Source organism: Anguilla anguilla, chromosome 11 (assembly GCF_013347855.1).
Source record: "Anguilla anguilla isolate fAngAng1 chromosome 11, fAngAng1.pri, whole genome shotgun sequence".
NCBI lineage: Eukaryota > Metazoa > Chordata > Actinopteri > Anguilliformes > Anguillidae > Anguilla > Anguilla anguilla.
In genome coordinates, this window is record NC_049211.1 from 1259776 (window position 1) to 1277025 (window position 17250).

General features: G+C 50.6%; 2 protein-coding genes across 5 annotated transcripts in view; both read right to left on the reverse strand.

Moving 5' to 3' along the window:
• Positions 1-6203, reverse strand: part of LOC118207507 (anti-Muellerian hormone type-2 receptor-like) — a 13407-nt gene extending 7204 nt beyond the window's left edge. Inside the window, exons 1-6 of one of the 3 annotated variants that reach the window (XM_035381161.1) lie at positions 6042-6203; positions 5079-5257; positions 4386-4535; positions 3861-3950; positions 1057-1151; positions 1-18 (exon numbers count right to left, since the gene is read on the reverse strand). The exon at positions 1-18 is cut by the window's left edge and continues 204 nt beyond it. In XM_035381161.1, the coding sequence (XP_035237052.1) occupies positions 1-18; positions 1057-1151; positions 3861-3950; positions 4386-4535; positions 5079-5257; positions 6042-6067 (558 nt within the window). In that variant the 5' untranslated portion in view covers positions 6068-6203. Of the gene's footprint in view, positions 19-1056; positions 1152-3860; positions 3951-4385; positions 4536-5078; positions 5262-6041 lie in introns of all 3 variants that reach the window. The other 2 variants (XM_035381163.1, XM_035381160.1) reach the window with 2 other exon arrangements.
• A 2022-nt stretch (positions 6204-8225) lies between these two features.
• On the reverse strand, positions 8226-15348 carry LOC118208449 (transcription factor Sp1-like). Of its 2 annotated transcripts, none has more exons than XM_035383143.1 (6): positions 15260-15348; positions 14246-14328; positions 11525-12539; positions 11136-11298; positions 10312-10505; positions 8226-9580 (listed from the first exon to the last, which is right to left on the reverse strand). In XM_035383143.1, the coding sequence occupies exons 1-6, from the start codon at positions 15264-15266 to the stop codon at positions 9246-9248; spliced, it is 1797 nt and encodes a 598-aa protein (XP_035239034.1). In that variant the 5' UTR covers positions 15267-15348; the 3' UTR covers positions 8226-9245. The 2 variants fall into 2 exon arrangements, with proteins under 2 accessions (XP_035239034.1, XP_035239035.1); XM_035383144.1 differs by lacking the exon at positions 15260-15348 and adding an exon at positions 14932-15231.
• Between the last annotated feature and the right edge of the window lie 1902 nt (positions 15349-17250).

Below are 17250 nucleotides of genomic sequence, written 5' to 3' on the forward strand. Positions count from 1 at the left end.
GTGGCCCTGGCCAACCATCTGCAGATAAACACAGCAGACACACCTGAGACACATCAGACACACCTGAGGCACATCAGACACACCTGAGGCACATCAGACACACCCAACACATAGCAGACACACCCGAGACACATCAGACACACCCGAGGCACATCAGACACACCCGAGACACATCAGACACACCCGAGACACATCAGACACACCCGAGACCCATCAGACACACCCGAGACACATCAGACACACCCGAGACACATCAGACACACCCGAGACACATCAGACACACCCGAGACACATCAGACACACCCGAGACACATCAAACACACCCGAGACCCATCAGACACACCCGAGACCCATCAGACACACCTGAGACACATCAGACACACCTGAGACACATCAGACACACCCGAGACACAGCAGACACACCTGAGACACATCAGACACACCTGAGGCACATCAGACACACCTGAGACACATCAGACACACCCGAGACACAGCAGACACACCTGAGACACATCAGACACACCTGAGACACATCAGACACACCCGAGGCACATCAGACACACCCGAGACACATCAGACACACCCGAGACACATCAGACACACCCGAGACACATCAGACACACCCGAGACCCATCAGACACACCCGAGACACATCAGACACACCCGAGACACAGCAGACACACCCGAGACCCATCAGACACACCTGAGACACATCAGACACACCTGAGACACATCAGACACACCTGAGACACATCAGACACACCCGAGGCACATCAGACACACCCGAGACACATCAGACACACCTGAGACACATCAGACATACCGGAGGCACATCAGACACATCTTAAGCACATCAGACACACCCAGGGGACATGAGGCACAGACTGGGTAGATGCTGACAAACAGCACACCCTCAGCTGAGTCAGGTTTGGGAAGACTTGGGCAATGTGGTTTTTAGAGATTCTGAAGGACTGATCAGACTGATGCCCACTGCTGCAGGAGGCAGCCACTGCTTTAGCAGATAACGGCAGGTGAGGAGCAGAATTTTTTGCCTACCTGGCGAAGCTCAATGCAGCCGAGATCAAGGTCCGAACCCTGCAAGCCGTGACACGAGCACTGTGATGTCACCCTCCCATAGGAAGGCTTTGCCACTGATGGAGAGAAGAAAGCCAGAAAGCTAAGAAGACTGGCAGTCCTGCCACTGTGCACATAGCGTTCATGGGTCCTGTGTGCTGCTGATCACAACATTCATACGACAGTCATTCTCCCTGATCTTCCAGACGAGTTATACACCTCAAAAAATAACAGTACTCTCATACATATGATTCATTAACCCTTTGAAGTGTCGGGTTTTAGGGACGTTTTCCCCAAATTCTAGAACTACATTGTTGTCGGTTACCAGTAGCGATGGTTGCATCAGCATTAGAACCTTCAGTTATGAACACACTTGCACTTTAAAGGGTTAAGAGTATCAAAAGCCTGGGAACATTACTCATCATAAAATGTCCGGTAGTTACAAACCATCCAAAAAAAAGTCTGTGCTTTTACCCCAAAGGAGCCTGTGCTTTTACGCCAAAGGAGGCTGTGCGTTTACACCAAAGGAGGCTGTGCTTTTACACCAAAGGAGGCTGTGCTTTTACACCAAAAGGAGGCTGTGCTTTTACACCAAAGGAGGCTGTGCTTTTACACCAAAGGAGCCTGTGCTTTTACACCAAAGGAGCCTGTGCATTTACACTAAAGGAGCCTGTGCTTTTACACCAAAAGGAGGCTGTGCTATTGCTGATATAACTGGTGTGCTTCTGCACAGAGCTCCACAGCCCGCAGCATTGTGCAGCTGTGTATGAGATTAGGGCTGGCAGTGGACCTGTGTTTGCGCTGACAGCAGCACTTTGGGTCAGACGCTGCGGCTGAGGTTCGGGGGAATTAATTCCTGATAACCTACGATGCCCTGAACAGCACCCTGGTGTTCCCGAGTTCATTTAAACAGACACGCGGTCTCTACAGTCACGCGGTCTCTACAGACACACAGTCTCTACAGTCACGCGGTCTCTACAGACACACGGTCTCTACAGTCACGCGGTCTCTACAGTCACACGGTCTCTACAGTCACGCGGTCTCTACAGTCACACGGTCTCTACAGACACGCGGTCTCTACAGTCACACGGTCTCTACAGACACGCGGTCTCTACAGTCACGCGGTCTCTACAGACACACAGTCTCTACAGTCACGCGGTCTCTACAGACACACGGTCTCTACAGTCACGCGGTCTCTACAGACACGCGGTCTCTACAGTCACGCGGTCTCTACAGTCACGCGGTCTCTACAGTCACACGGTCTCTACAGACACGCGGTCTCTACAGTCACGCGGTCTCTAGTCACGCGGTCTCTACAGACACACAGTCTCTACAGTCAGCGGCGAGAACTGGATCCCCCGAGACACAGCCCCACTCAATCGGCCATTGTCTGTGTGTGGCGGCTGAGAGTGTGAGCTGTGCCCCGCGATAAGATTTCACTGCTCAGAGTGAGAATGTATCACTGCTCAGAGTGAGAATGTTTCACTGCTCAGAGTGAGAATGTTTCACTGCTCAGAGTGAGACTGTTTCACTGCTCAGAGTGAGAATGTTTCACTGCTCAGAGTGAGAATGTTTCACTGCTCAGAGTGAGAATGTTTCACTGCTCAGAGTGAGAATGTTTCACTGCTCAGAGTGAGAATGTTTCACTGCTCAGAGTGAGACTGTTTCACTGCTCAGAGTGAGAATGTTTCACTGCTCAGAGTGAGAATGTTTCACTGCTCAGAGTGAGACTGTTTCACTGCTCAGAGTGAGAATGTTTCACTGCTCAGTGTGAGACTGTATCACTGCTCAGAGTGAGAATGCTTTGCGGCTCAGCCCAGCGTAAACGGATTCTGCTGTCAGCTCGGACTGCAGGTTTCCTGGCAGAGCGCTCAAGGCCAACAGGAGAGAGAAAATGCAGGCAAGGTCACAGCAGAGCGGGAGAGCTGGAGGAGGGGATGGACACACAGAGCTGGAGGAGGGGATGGACACAGAGCTGGAGGAGGGGACGGAGTGGGAGAGCTGGAGGAGGGGACGGAGTGGGAGAGCTGGAGGAGGGGACACACACACAGAGCTGGAGGAGGGGACACACACACAGAGCTGGAGGAGGGGACAGACACAGAGCTGGAGGAGGGGACAGACACAGAGCTGGAGGAGGGGACGGACACACAGAGCTGGAGGAGGGGACACACACACAGAGCTGGAGGAGGGGACACACAGAGCTGGAGGAGGGGACACACAGAGCTGGAGGAGGGGACACACAGAGCTGGAGGAGGGGACACACAGAGCTGGAGGAGGGGACACGCAGAGCTGGAGGAGGGGACACACAGAGCTGGAGGAGGGGACACACACAGAGGAGAGGACATAGAGCCAGAGAGGGGGAGAACGTGAGAGAAGAGAGCCAGCTGCTCAGTCTGGGAATCCAACTTTACACATATTCTCTCAAAGACTCAAAAAATAAAATAAAAATAGCCAGTCAGGTCCATAATGTTTCGGTATTTTTTGTACATTTTGGTTTTTACCATGTAGAAATTACAGCACTATGATACAGCCCCCCCCCCCCCATTTCACTGTGATTGTGAGGTTGTGTTGTGTTACTCAGAGACAGAAAGACAGAGAGATGAAGAGAGAGAGCGGTAGAGAGATAGAGAGATAGCGTGGCAGAGAGGTATAGAGATAGAGAGGTAGAGAGGTGGAGAGACAGAGAGATAGAGAGATAGTGTGGCAGAGAGGTATAGAGATAGAGAGGTAGAGGTGGAGAGATAGAGAGATAGAGAGACAGAGCAGTGTGAATCTCAGGGTCTTACCGCCCTTCCTGATGGATCTGTGGCACATGAAGATGCAGAGAATCAGCAACAGAGCCAGAGGAACCACCACCATGCAGATACTGCTAACCCCTAAACACACACACACACACACATGCATGCATACACACACACACATACATGCATACATACACACACACACACATACACGCACACACGCATGCATACACACACACAAACACATGCATACATACATACATACACACACACACACACACACGCATGCATGCATACACGCACACAAACACATGCATACATACATACATACACACACACACACACACACACACACACACGCATGCATGCATACACGCACACAAACACATGCATACATACATACAAGTACACACACAAAGTGATGTAAGCAAATACACTTTCCAAATATTTTCACATCATATGGGTTCAAGTGCAACACAGGTAAAGGTGAGCTGTGATTTGACTGAGGATAAAAAAACACCCAATATTCTCACGCCCCACAGTGCCACAGACCCAAACTCGCTTTCTCACCCCAGGGGGAGGGGCTTGGGGTGGACGGGGCCAGCCAGGTGAGATTGGCGTTGCAGAAGTCAGTGTTGCACACGCAGCTGGTGAAGTTTTCCATGTGATGGGAGGAGAAGCAGGAGGACTCTGGGCACTCCATCTGGACCACGTTGCACCCTGATAGGTCAGACAGGCCCAGTGAGGTCCAGTACAGCACACCCATCACAGGTCAAAGGTCAGACAGGCCCAGTGAGGTCCAGTACAGCACACCCATCACAGGTCAAAGGTCATACAGCCCCAGTGAGGTTCAGTACAGCACACCCATCACAGGTCAAAGGTCAGACAGGCCCAGTGAGGTCCAGTACAGCACACCCATCACAGGTCAAAGGTCATACAGGCCCAGTGAGGTTCAGTACAGCACACCCATCACAGGTCAAAGGTCAGACAGGCCCAGTGAGGTCCAGTACAGCACACCCATCACGGGTCAAAGGTCATACAGGCCCAGTGAGGTCCAGTACAGCACACCCACCACAGGTCAAAGGTCATACAGGCCCAGTGAGGTCCAGTACAGCACACCCATCACAGGTCAAAGGTCATACAGGCCCAGTGAGGTCCAGTACAGCACACCCATCACAGGTCAAAGGTCATATAGGCCCAGTGAGGTTCAGTATGCCACACCCCTCATCAGTCTCAGAGGTCAGACAGTGCCGGTCTCCGTACCTAGCAGGTCCGGGATGGGGGGCCCGTAGCCCAGTTTAAAGTAGCCCATGCAGCAAGGGGTGTGGCCACACAGCTGCTCCGCCCCACTCACGTTTCCCGCCTCCTTCAAATGCAGTGCGTTGCTGGGACTGGCCAGGTAAGCACACCTCCTCTTCTGAGCCCCGACGGGCAGGAGAGCACTGCCTGGGACGGGAGGAGGGAGGGAGGGAGGGAGGGAGGGAGAGGGGGGACAGAGAGACGGAGTGAGGGACAGAGAGAGAGATCTGATGTTTCACATGCTCCTTGCCATGCTTTGGCCAATAAAGCACTTTGAATTTAAGAGAGAGACTTTTCGACTTTTGCCTTCACTAAAACATGTCACCAAAAAAGACGCTAATATGCCCCAAACACATACAAATAATTAAAGGGAGGGACAGAGAGAGAGAGAGAGAGGGAGGAGAGAGATAGAGGGACAAAGAGAGATAGAGGGGGAGGGACAGAGAGAAAGAGAGGGACAAAGAGATATGTTTGTGCTTTGGCAAAAAAAAAAAAAAAAAATCTAGTCATGCCAATACACCATTTTTGAATGTGAATTTGAATTCGAGAGAGGAAGGGACAGAGAGAGAGAGAGAGAGAGTGTGAAAGAAAAAGAACAAGAAAGAGTAAAACGGCGGAAGGTATAAGGACAATGAGTGAGAGAACAGGCAGGGCAGGGCACAAAGAAAAATGTGAGAGTTCCCGCAAAAAATCAGAAAGCACAATCTCAAAAAAACCTACAGCAGCATTATGAGCCAAAACATCAACACTTCCGAAAGCTGTGTGTGTGTGATAAACGCCACGGGAACGAGTCCCGTAGAAACAGGCCCACAGTGGACGCTACGAAGCAGCCAGTCCACGGTCCCCACGCAGCCCGAGATAGAGGCAAGAAGAGCCATTTTGGGAAGAAAAATCGCACAGGAGCAAAATGCTGAGGGTGAGACTCACCGAGCAGGGCGAAGACGTTCAGCCATGAGGGCATCGTGGGAAATGTGCTGCCTGTGACTCCAACGTACTGCTCTCCCCCACACACTGCACCTGCACACACACACACACACACACACAGACACACACTGCCCGCGGTCTGGCCCGTGACTCCAACGCACTGCTCTCCCCCACACACTGCACCTGCACACGCGCACGCGCACACACATATACACTCACACAGGGTGGGCACGGTGGCATAGTGGTTAGCACTGTCACCTCACAAGCAGGAGGTTCCGGGTTCGAATCCGGGTCCGACCGGATCCTCTCTGCGCAGAGTTTGCATGATGTTCGCGTGGGTTTACTCCAGGTACTCTGGTTTCCTCCCACACTCAGAGACATGCGTGTTAGGTGCGCTCCTGCAGGTGCCCTTGACCAAGGCACTGGCCTCAGAACTGGAGTTGGTCCCCGGGCGCAGCACTGTGGCTGCCCACTGCTCCTAAGTAACTAGGAACTCAAATGCAGAGGACAAATTACCCCACGGGGTTCAATAAAAGTATATCTATATCTATCTACACACACACTCCACCTGCACATTCACACACACACACACACACACACACACACACACACAGACATATACACTCACACCCAAACACTGTACCTGTACATGCGGGCACACACACACATATATACACTCTCATACACATGGACACATATACACACATATACTCTCTCTAGCTGCTTTCACAGCTGAACACACACTGCACCTGTACACACGCGCGCGCACACACACACTCATATTTCAATGCTGGACTAACGCAGACTCAGGCCTATATTTCACAGCCTTCCTGATGAGCATGTGGTGTAGGGAGTCCCAGCTCCCAAATACAAAACACATGACCTGACCTGACAAAGGTGCTCGTAAAACAGGTGAAACATCCCTCTAATAAACACACACACAATTAAGGAAAACTAGCAGGTTCAGGTCAGGGTCAGTCATAACTGGTCAGTTTATGAGCGTAATTACATTGTACTCATTGGTGTGTGATTTAATTAATGCATCAAGTTCAAAATAAAAAAATAAAGAACAACCAACACAGTCAAATTCTATGAATATATTTTAATGCGGCTGATGTTTTTCTGTCGTACTTGTATTTGTTTTCACCAATCCCTCCATGTATAAAATGAAGACCGGTTCGGAGGACCAACGGGAGGTGCCGAGGAGGCCACAGACAGTTCCCCACACCGTCGCCACTTCCGAAATTCCAAGTGCTTTATATACCGAAAAATATATATATTTAACAGATGTATAAAAATCCCTGTGCACTGTACATAACAGCAGCTGGACTCCCATAGTGCTGTATAAAAAAAGTTAATCTCAAATTTTTACATTTAAAACAAAAAAAAACAAACAAAAAAACAAAGAGAAACCACCATGTGTAAATTCCATTTCACGGTTTCCATAGTAACGGCGCACCAGCTAGGAGCAGTGATACACACGGGACACAGAGGGAGGGGGGGGCTGGGCAGGGAGGGCGGGTCCGGAGCAAAGAGCCGCTCCACAGCGGGACAGGGCAGATTTAGCGCCGAAATGCCCCGGAAACACGGCCTTCCTCCCGGCCAATCGCCAAGGAGGCGGAACTCTGACACCACACACTGCTGCCCCCTACAGGCCAGGCAGGAGAGAGCGGCTTAACCATGCCCACAGAGGGCGGAGCAACGACCAGCCCTCGATCACTAACCTTCTTTTGAGCCAATTAAAGTTTATTGTGTGCTACAAAAAAGCACAGCGATTGGTGTGACCCGTGTTAAGCTCACGAGTGACTGACAGCACATGGTAGCTCCGCCCCAGTTTTGGTTTCATAAACCCTCTGGAAGCTTAAAGCTGAAAGCTTAAATAATGGAAGCTCTTCCCACTATTAAATTATAGAAAAAAGAAGGTGCCTAACTAAAGCTTTTAATGAAAAAATAAGCCAAACATCCAAGTAAGACAGACCTGGGGCTCAGGAGAGGACACAGAACACAGCTGAACTAGGACTGAACGCCAGCACAGTCTAACACAGGGCTCTCTCAGACTGTGCTTCACTCCAGCACAGTCTAACACAGGGCTCTCAGAGTGTGCTTCACTCCAGCACAGTCTAACACATGGCTCTCTCAGACTGTGATGAACTCCAGCACAGTCTAACACAGGGCTCTCTCAGACTGTGCTTCGCTCTAGCACAGTCTAACCCAGGGCTCTCTCAGACTGTGCTACACTCCAGCACAGTCTAACACAGGGCTCTATCAGACTGTGATGAACTCCAGCACAGCCCAACACAAGATTCTCTTGGAAAATAATTGGTCTCATGTCATATAAAAAGTTGCCAGAATGAATGCTTAAGGTTTGTGCTTGAGGCGTTCACACAGCAATGCTACTGTGTCCACCCCTCCTGTTTTTCATAGCCCCACCCCCAAAGAAAAGACAGGGTGGGGGGAGCTTTTTATGTTTATCAAAGCATGATAGCTTTAAACATACCTATATTTTCAATCATATTCAAAATATTTTGTAAAAATTAAAGGAAAATAAAAATCTCTAAGTACAAGAAGAAGAAAATAAGTAGTTAGACTTGGCAGTAATAACTGATCCAGGATCAGCCAAAGATGCTGTTCCGCCCAGAAGAAAAGCACACAGCTGATTCAGGATCAGCACAGACGCTGTTCCACCACAGGAGAAAAGCACACAGCTGATCCAGGATCAGCCACAGACGCTGTTCCACCACAGGAGAAAAGCACACAGCTGACCCAGGACCAGCCACAGACGCTGTTCCGCCCAGGAGAAAAGCACACAGCTGATCCAGGATCAGCCACAGACACTGTTCCGCCCAGGAGAAAAGCACACAGCTGATTCAGGATCAGCACAGACGCTGTTCCACCACAGGAGAAAAGCACACAGCTGATCCAGGATCAGCCACAGACGCTGTTCCACCACAGGAGAATAGCACACAGCTGATCCAGGATTAGCCACAGACGCTGTTCCACCACAGGAGAAAAGCACACAGCTGATCCAGGATCAGCCACAGACGCTGTTCCACCGCAGGTAAAACGCTGTCTCAGTCTCTGAGAAGAGCAGACTTTAGTCGTGTCCGCTGCGTGTGGGGGGGTCCTGATGATGGCAGAGGGGTACGCAGGAACCAAAGTCACCCCCCCCATAACCCTGCCTCTCTGGCCCAGTGTGCCCCCCCCACCTCAGTAGCCGTTGCTGTTCATGTTCACAGAGTGGAGGTCTGCCACATGCATGACGTTAATCCCACTGTTGGCCAATCGGGCGATTCCCTCAGGCGACAGCGTTTCCATGGTGATGAGACCGTGCTGGTCTGGGGTGGGGCCCCCCGCGGTGCAGGCATCTGCACTGGTGGAAGTGGCCGCTGTGGTGTCCGCGGCGACCGAGGAGGGGGCAGAGCTGGCGCCAGCTTTGGTTGCCGTGGCGCCCTTCTTGTTGGTGTGGGTCTTTATGTGCTTGGACAGGTGGTCACTGCGCATGAAACGCTTCGGACACACAGAGCACGAGAACTTCTTCTCTCCTGTAGAGAGAGAGGGAGGGAGGGAGAGGGGGCAGAGAGAGAGAGAGAGAGAGGGAGAGAGATCTCATTAACTAAAGCTGACAAGCCTGAAATAATTTCAAGTAACCATTTTTGACAACCCTCTTTCTAAACACCTGTATATCATTTCTATTCCCAGATATCATTCAAACACACACACACACACACACACACACACACACACAGACACACACAGGCAATCACTCAAACACACAGGCGCACACTCCCCCATACACACACCTCGAGTCATACCCAACGCAATACCCTCCAAGACATTGTATCCTCTAAACGTAATGAGTCTGTGCTCTTATAACCTCCCACAGCCTCACGTCCTTAATGTCCCGCTAACGTCTGCGTTCCCTCAATCATTCCCCAAACGCATTTTCCTCTTCAGAACGCTCAGCACCGCGGCTCACTGTACAGCAGGGGTCTCTGGAGAAACCACACAAGAATAGAACCAATGTCGAGACTGAGTGAGGCTGTGCACTGCTGCCACCTACTGGCCATGCCCTGCATATGACCGGATCTTACTCAAACATCTGAGGAGGAAGTGGATCGAAGAGGAGCCCCAGCAACACCCCAAACCTGAACAGCGCCCCAGAGACCTGCGTGTGCGGCCTGATGAATGAGCAGGGTTCGAGAGGAGCAGAAGTACACAAAGCCTAACGGGCAGAACTAAGCACAGCCCTGGCGGCGGGCAGCGCGGGTCTCACCCGTGTGCGTCCTCCTGTGCCTCTGCAGCTCGTCGGAGCGGGTGAAGCGCTTGGCGCAGAAGGTCCAGGAGCAGACAAAGGGCCTCTCGCCCGTGTGCCAGCGCAGGTGCGCCCGCAGGTGGGACGTCTTGCCGTACACCTTGCCGCAGCCGGCGATGTGGCAGATGTGCTGCTTCTTCCGGCCGGGGTCATTCCTGCGGGAGAGACACGAGTCAGAGCCACGCCCACCGCATCAGAGCCACGCCCACTGCATCAGAGCCACACCCACCGCATCAGAGCCACGCCCACCGCATCAGAGCCACGCCCACCGCAGAGCCACACCCACTGCATCAGAGCCACACCCACTGCATCAGAACCATGCCCACCGCATCAGAGCCACACCCACCGCATCAGAGCCATGCCCACCGCATCAGAGCCACGCCCACCGCATCAGAGCCACACCCACTGCATCAGAGCCACACCTACTGCATCAGAGCCACACCCACTGCATCAGAGCCACGCCCACTGCATCAGAGCCATGCCCACTGCATCAGAGCCACGCCCACTGCATCAGAGCCACACCCACTGCATCAGAGCAACGCCTACTGCATCAGAGCCACACCCACCACATCAGAGCCACACCCACTGCATCACAGCCACACACACTGCATCAGAGCCACGCCCACTGCATCAGAGCCATGCCCACCGCATCAGAGCCACCACCCACCGCATCAGAGCCACGCCCACCGCATGAGAGCCACACCCACCGCATCAGAGCCACACACACACACACACACACACACACGCACACGCACACGCACACGTGCACACACACACACACTCACCGGCCCTCTCCCTCCTTGCAGTAGGGGCAGGTACAGGCCTCTCTGCGAGAGCGGCGCATGGGCTGCTGGGGGCTGGTGTCTCCGCCCTCCTCCATAAAGCTGTCATCCACACTGTCCCCGCCCCCGGCCCCACCTCCGGCTCCGCCCCCCAGCCCCTGGTCTCCTGCGGGACACAGGAACAGAGCTCAGTAATATCCCTCAACACTGGAAGAGCTGCGCGCGTCGGTCCAGCAGCACAGCTCTGTCACAGCCTTCCCCCTCATACCACACCGTGCAAACCCCACAGCGCCAGGGCTACCAGCTTTCAGACCTGACCAGATGCCCCCCCGCCCCCAGTACACACCTGTGGGGTGCGCGATGGTGATGCCCCCCCCGCCCCCAGTACACACCTGTGGGGTGCGTGATGGTGATGGGCATGCCCTGCAGGGTGTTGAGGTTGATGGTCTGCAGGCCGGGCAGCTGCACGGTGGTGGGGGCCTGTGCCAGCTGAGGGAGGCCGGGCATTGATGCCAGGGTGATGGGCGTGCCCGGCGCCGCCTGCAGCTGCAGCGCCTGCCAGCTGACCTGCCCGTTGGGCCCCACGGTGCGCAGCATGATGGGGGCGGAGCCCGGCAGCGTCTGGATCTGCAGGGCATCCTGGGAGAGTGTGGGCGTGGCCTGCAGCGGCTGGACCCCGCCCTTGGCCCGCCCCCCCGAGGACACGGTGGTGTGCGCGGTGCTGGTGACGGCGCTGCTGCAGTACACCGCCCCGCCAGCGGAGGACACGGTGGCGCTGCTCACGGGCAGCAGGGTGATGTTCCCGTTGAGCGACACGGGCACGTTGGCCAGGAACGGGGCCTGGTTCTGCAGGACGGTCCCGCCCAGGTTCTGCAGCGGGATGGCCTGCTGGATGAGGCCCGGCACCGTCAGGACGTTGCCCCCGCCCCCCGCCCGGTTCGCCGTGGCGATCAGCTGCTGGCCGCCGCCCACGGCGGAGGAGAGGAGCTGGATCTGTCCCGTTCCCACGGCGGACGGGTCCGACTGGGTCAGCTGCACCTGGGACCCGTCCAGGGTCTGAAACTGGGGGATGACCTGGTACTGGACCCCGGGCATCATCCCGGAGAGCGCCGTCAGAACCTGCTGCCCCGCCAGCGCCGGGGCCGACGCCACCACGTACTGCTGGGCCTGCGCAGGCCCCGCCCCCTTCCCCGCCTCCTCCCCGGACCCCGCGCTGGGGGCTGTGGATGACGGGGCGCTGACGGGGATGATCTGCCAGCCGCTGGGGGTGTGAGCCAGCTGGGCCTGCCCCAGCTCCAGCGCCTGGTGGGGGGGCTGCTGCTCTGACGAGCTCTCCCCCTCCCCAGGGGGGTCCATCTGGCTGCAGGTGGCCGCAAGCAGAGCCAGAGAGGACGTCTGCTGGGAGTCCTGCAAGGGCAAAAACAACATCTCACCAAGCTCTCTACTCAACCATTACACCCCCTCTACTCAGCCATTACACCCTCTCTACTCAGCCATTACACCCTCTCTACGAAGCCATTACACCCTTTCTACTCAACCATTACACCCCCTCTACTCATCCATTACACCCTCTCTATTCAGCCATTACACTCTCTAACCATTACACCCTCTCAATTCAACCATTACACCCACTAACCATTACACTCTATACTCAACCATTACACTCTCCACTCAACCTATACATTCGGTCTACTCAATATTTACACTCGCTCTACTTAACCTTTACAATGACACTATCTATATTTTCACGCTGTATAATCACGCTGCTTCTAATGCTCTGTACACACTCCCTCGACATACCATGTACTCTGCACCCAATGGGCGCTCTATAAGAGCATTATGAGTAATCTTTTATTTAGTTATCCTTTATTTATTCAGGCTGGTCCCACCAAGATAAAATCCTCTTTTCCAAAGGGAGCCCAGGCCAAAAGGTTACAGTGCGCTGCAATAGGACACAGAACAGGCACAGAGCAGAGAGGCTGCGTCTGGACTCCCTACACAGCCACCCACTCACTCCCTCTTTAAGAGGGGTCCTGTGTGAGGCCGTGGTACAGCATATAGAGCAGCTCACTCCCAAACCCAAGTGGCGCTGCAGGTTTGACTCCTGGCTGTGACATTTGTGCTTCTGTCTGTAACTGCTCTGAATAGCAAAAGCACCCAAATTAGAGGAACCAATTACATTTGCAATACGCCCTTATTATAGACTATGATCAGTATACAGTTCACCAATACAAGCGGGCCTAAACTGTTTAAGGCAGAGCAACAAACTCCTTCCCCAGCCAGAGTACTTGTAGCCCCAGAACAGCACAGCCCTGGTCCTGGAGAGCCTCACTATCGGCTATCTTTTCTTTCCACCTTAAAATCAGCAACCGATTTGCATGCAAGAATCGAGCAGGGGTTAGTTAGCAGCGTAATCAGATCCAAGTTAATAAGAGGTGCTTAGCAACAACAACCAAACCCAACAGGCCCTGAGGCTGCCGAGGACCTGGACTGCTAATCCAGTCCTAGCACATCTTCAGATGAGGGAAAGGAGGTGACTGGCAGAGACGCTTACACCAAAAACCAAAGTTAAACCTCTGGAAGGGGGCCTTTCGGTACGCTGTGTGACAGTTTCCACATTTTACCCCAGCCTCGTTAAAGCTTTAGAACTGAAACGGGAGGTGAAGACACACTGGCACACGCAGTATACGTGCGCAGGGGACATGATACAGTTTTTTTCCATCGGAGGCTGGACGTCCACCCCTTCTACGTCCCCTCCCACCTTTTCTACCCTATGAACTCACTCTCCCCGACAGCCACAACACCCCCTGGGAGGCGAGTCAAACGGGATAACTGCAGAAGCGCGGGACTTCAGACGCCGGCTACACGCCGAAATTTCACCTGCGTACGAACTCACAGCTCCAGTTAGCATGCTACACGTGCGACACAGACACCAACAAAGCGGACGGTTTACAGCGAGTGGAAATGTATATATATTTTTAAAAACTGCCCGACGTTTCTCACGTGGGTTGTGTAAGCGACGGGCTAACAGACACGACGACAAAACAAACTTTGACAGCTAACGTTAAGCCAACGCTGGTCATATAACACACCTCGCTAGCCTCAGCACTTACCTGACCGGTACTGGGGTTACGCTTCTGAAGGAATTCCCCACCGCCGTCCACAAAAGCGGCCATTTCATCGTCTTGTTGCTGCTCTGTAATGTTGAGACAATAACATTACCATGCGCTAACTTAACATTGCGTGCTTAAAACGTGCAAGCTAGCTAACGTAAGTTACTTAGCCCTAGCGTTAAATAACTTACATAATTATTAAACAGTGTAGCTTGCTATTGAAAGCATTGAAATAAATTAGCCAGCTGGCTAACGTTACTTAAACCAGTAAGCAAACTTTCCAACGCTAAAATACAACCAACGTCGGACAGCCTCAGAAGTCATAACTAACGTTCGCGAAGCAAACTGCAGCTAAAATCAACGTTAGCTAACGAGCGGATTGTATGAGGCCCGACCTCAGTCATATAGACAGTTAGCTAGCCCGCTAACGAGTTAGTTAAGAAGGCAGACACGACTTATATCCAGTTCTCAGGTGAGTGTTTGGCAGGTAACCTTAGCTGGGTACCTGGCATGCTGCACAGCTAGCGAATGCCCCAATATCATCTTAGCCAGCTAGCTTCACAGTTGGGAAAGTATACGAGTGCCTGGGGTTTAGCGAGCCAACTTTGTTGGTAACTTGAAATAGCAAACCTTTGCCATCTAACTGACGAGTAATTAAATTTGAACAAAATAATAAGTCTGTTTACCTCACTCGCTGAAACAAAAGTCATTTAATCACTGTAGGTCTTATATGAGATAGCTATCGTTTGCCAAGTTAGGTAACTAAGTTACGGCTTGCGGAAATTGATTGATTTAGCATAGCAGGCTAGGTAAGTTAGCCAATGCATAGTTCCTCTACGTGGAAGCTAGCCGAGCAATTCAGAGTTTAGCCAACTTGTCAGCTTCACTACCGTGTACCTACTTACTCGCAAGCAAACTGTTATAATGTAGGCATGTTTATCTCCTGGAAAAATTATTTAACTTTGCTCAGAATTCAATTCTCTAAGCATTAAACTTTTTAAATAGCTCTCTTACCACTCATTTTTTACACGAATAGTTTCTCAAGCTGCTTTTTGGGCTGACACCAACTTCGCGAAGAGCAACCGAACTAGGGTGTAACGAGTGCTTTCTGATGGAAAGCTCTCTCGTCCAATCAGAATATCTTGTAACATAAGCTCAGCCCCAGTTGGGTCAGAGCTGTAGATAGAGTTCTGAGTAATTATGTTCGTTCGCTCTTCCAATCAGAATCACTTATAACATAAGCTCTTCCTCTTTTGGGACCTGAGACCAATAACAATCCTTCTGGAGTATGTTTGTATTGTCTCTCAGATTCTGCTGCAGTCGCTCGCTGCTTTTCTGGGTCAGGACCCGACACATCAACATTATGGAGGGTATGGTAGTTTGGGGGTTTGTACCCCAGGAATGGCTGTTGGGGCATGGGAATGAGAGAAAGTTTATTTATTTATTTATTTATTTATTTATTTATTTATTTATGTATGTATGTATGTATGTATGTATGTATGTATGTATGTATGTATATATGTATTTATTTATTTATTTATTTATTTATTTATTTATTTATTTATTATTTTTTAACGATCAGGTGAATGTTCAATAGACACGCGTGGTAATAAAGAGTACTGAATTAACCAATGGTTTCGTGTTTTGGGGCAAGCTATGTGGGTGGGGTTATGTTCGGTTGTGGCACCCTGGGCGTTCCCCTCTCATTGACTGACGTCAATGTGAAAGGAGTTTTATCGGACAAGGCGGGCGTAGTTTTAGACAAGTCAGGACTTCCACTGTTAACAATTTGTAATAATGTACAGTATTATTTAGTTCGTTTCGATCATACTTAATTTTGTGAACAACAATGAGTCTGTACATACAACAGTAACTGAAACAGAAAATGGAGTAAATATCATACTCAATTTCATGTCACAAAATATGACATTTAATGACATTATGTGGCGCCAAATTGAATTTAGTATCATAAAATAGCATTGTATAGCACAAAATAGCATCCTGAGACAGAAAATTACATTTAGCAGTGCAAAAAAAGTCATAAAATGTCAATTCAATGGTTGCTTTTGGGTGTACACCTGGGTTGCTCTTACACAGCCTCGTTTTTAAAATGATACAGCTACTCACAAGTCTAAACTTCAGTAAACACTGGTTAAGTGACATAGGCAGAAGTGTACATTTTTCTTCATGGCTAGAGGTGATCAAAATGTATTAGATTTTAGTCAACTTGACAGTGTTTCACATACAGTAACGTAGACAGTTACTGTAGCATTATGTAGCATAGCAGCGCAGATCTGGTCTTTTAACCTGAAGGTCACAGGTTTGATTCCCAAGTAAGACACTGCCGTTGTACCCTTGAGCAAGGTACTTAACCTGCATTGCTTCAGTATATATCCAGCTGTATAAATGGACACAATGTAAATGCTATGTAGAATGTTGTGTAAGTCGCTCTGGATAAGAGCATCTGCTAAATGCCTGTAATGCAATGTGACCCTGTATGTACTACATTATAACACAACATGAGGCATTCAGAATATAAACAGGATATTTAATTTATCAAAATAATTATATTTCTATATGTTATGTGTAATACACAGCATAGAAATTGACCTTATAGTTATATTACATTTAACAAATAAAATCAGACCATGTGGTAACAAAACTAATTATGTGTTATATTTCCAAAAAAAAAAAAACAAGAAAACACCTTAGTATCACTACCATAACAGGTATGGCACAAAATAAAACCAGAGATAATTCCTAATAAGACTTTTTTGACAATGCTATGAAAACAAATTTTCAAAAACGGAATACTTGCTATCCTAGCGTTGCATGCTTCTAATGATTAACACTAAATGGCAAATTATGAACTCTTCTTCCTGTAGGTTAATGAATGGTATTTAAAAAACAGCCACCACAAAATGCACACCAAACTTATTTAAAAACCTACTTCCTCCCAAACTGAACTCACTGATGGTGGGAAATATTGATTTTCCTTTCCTTAC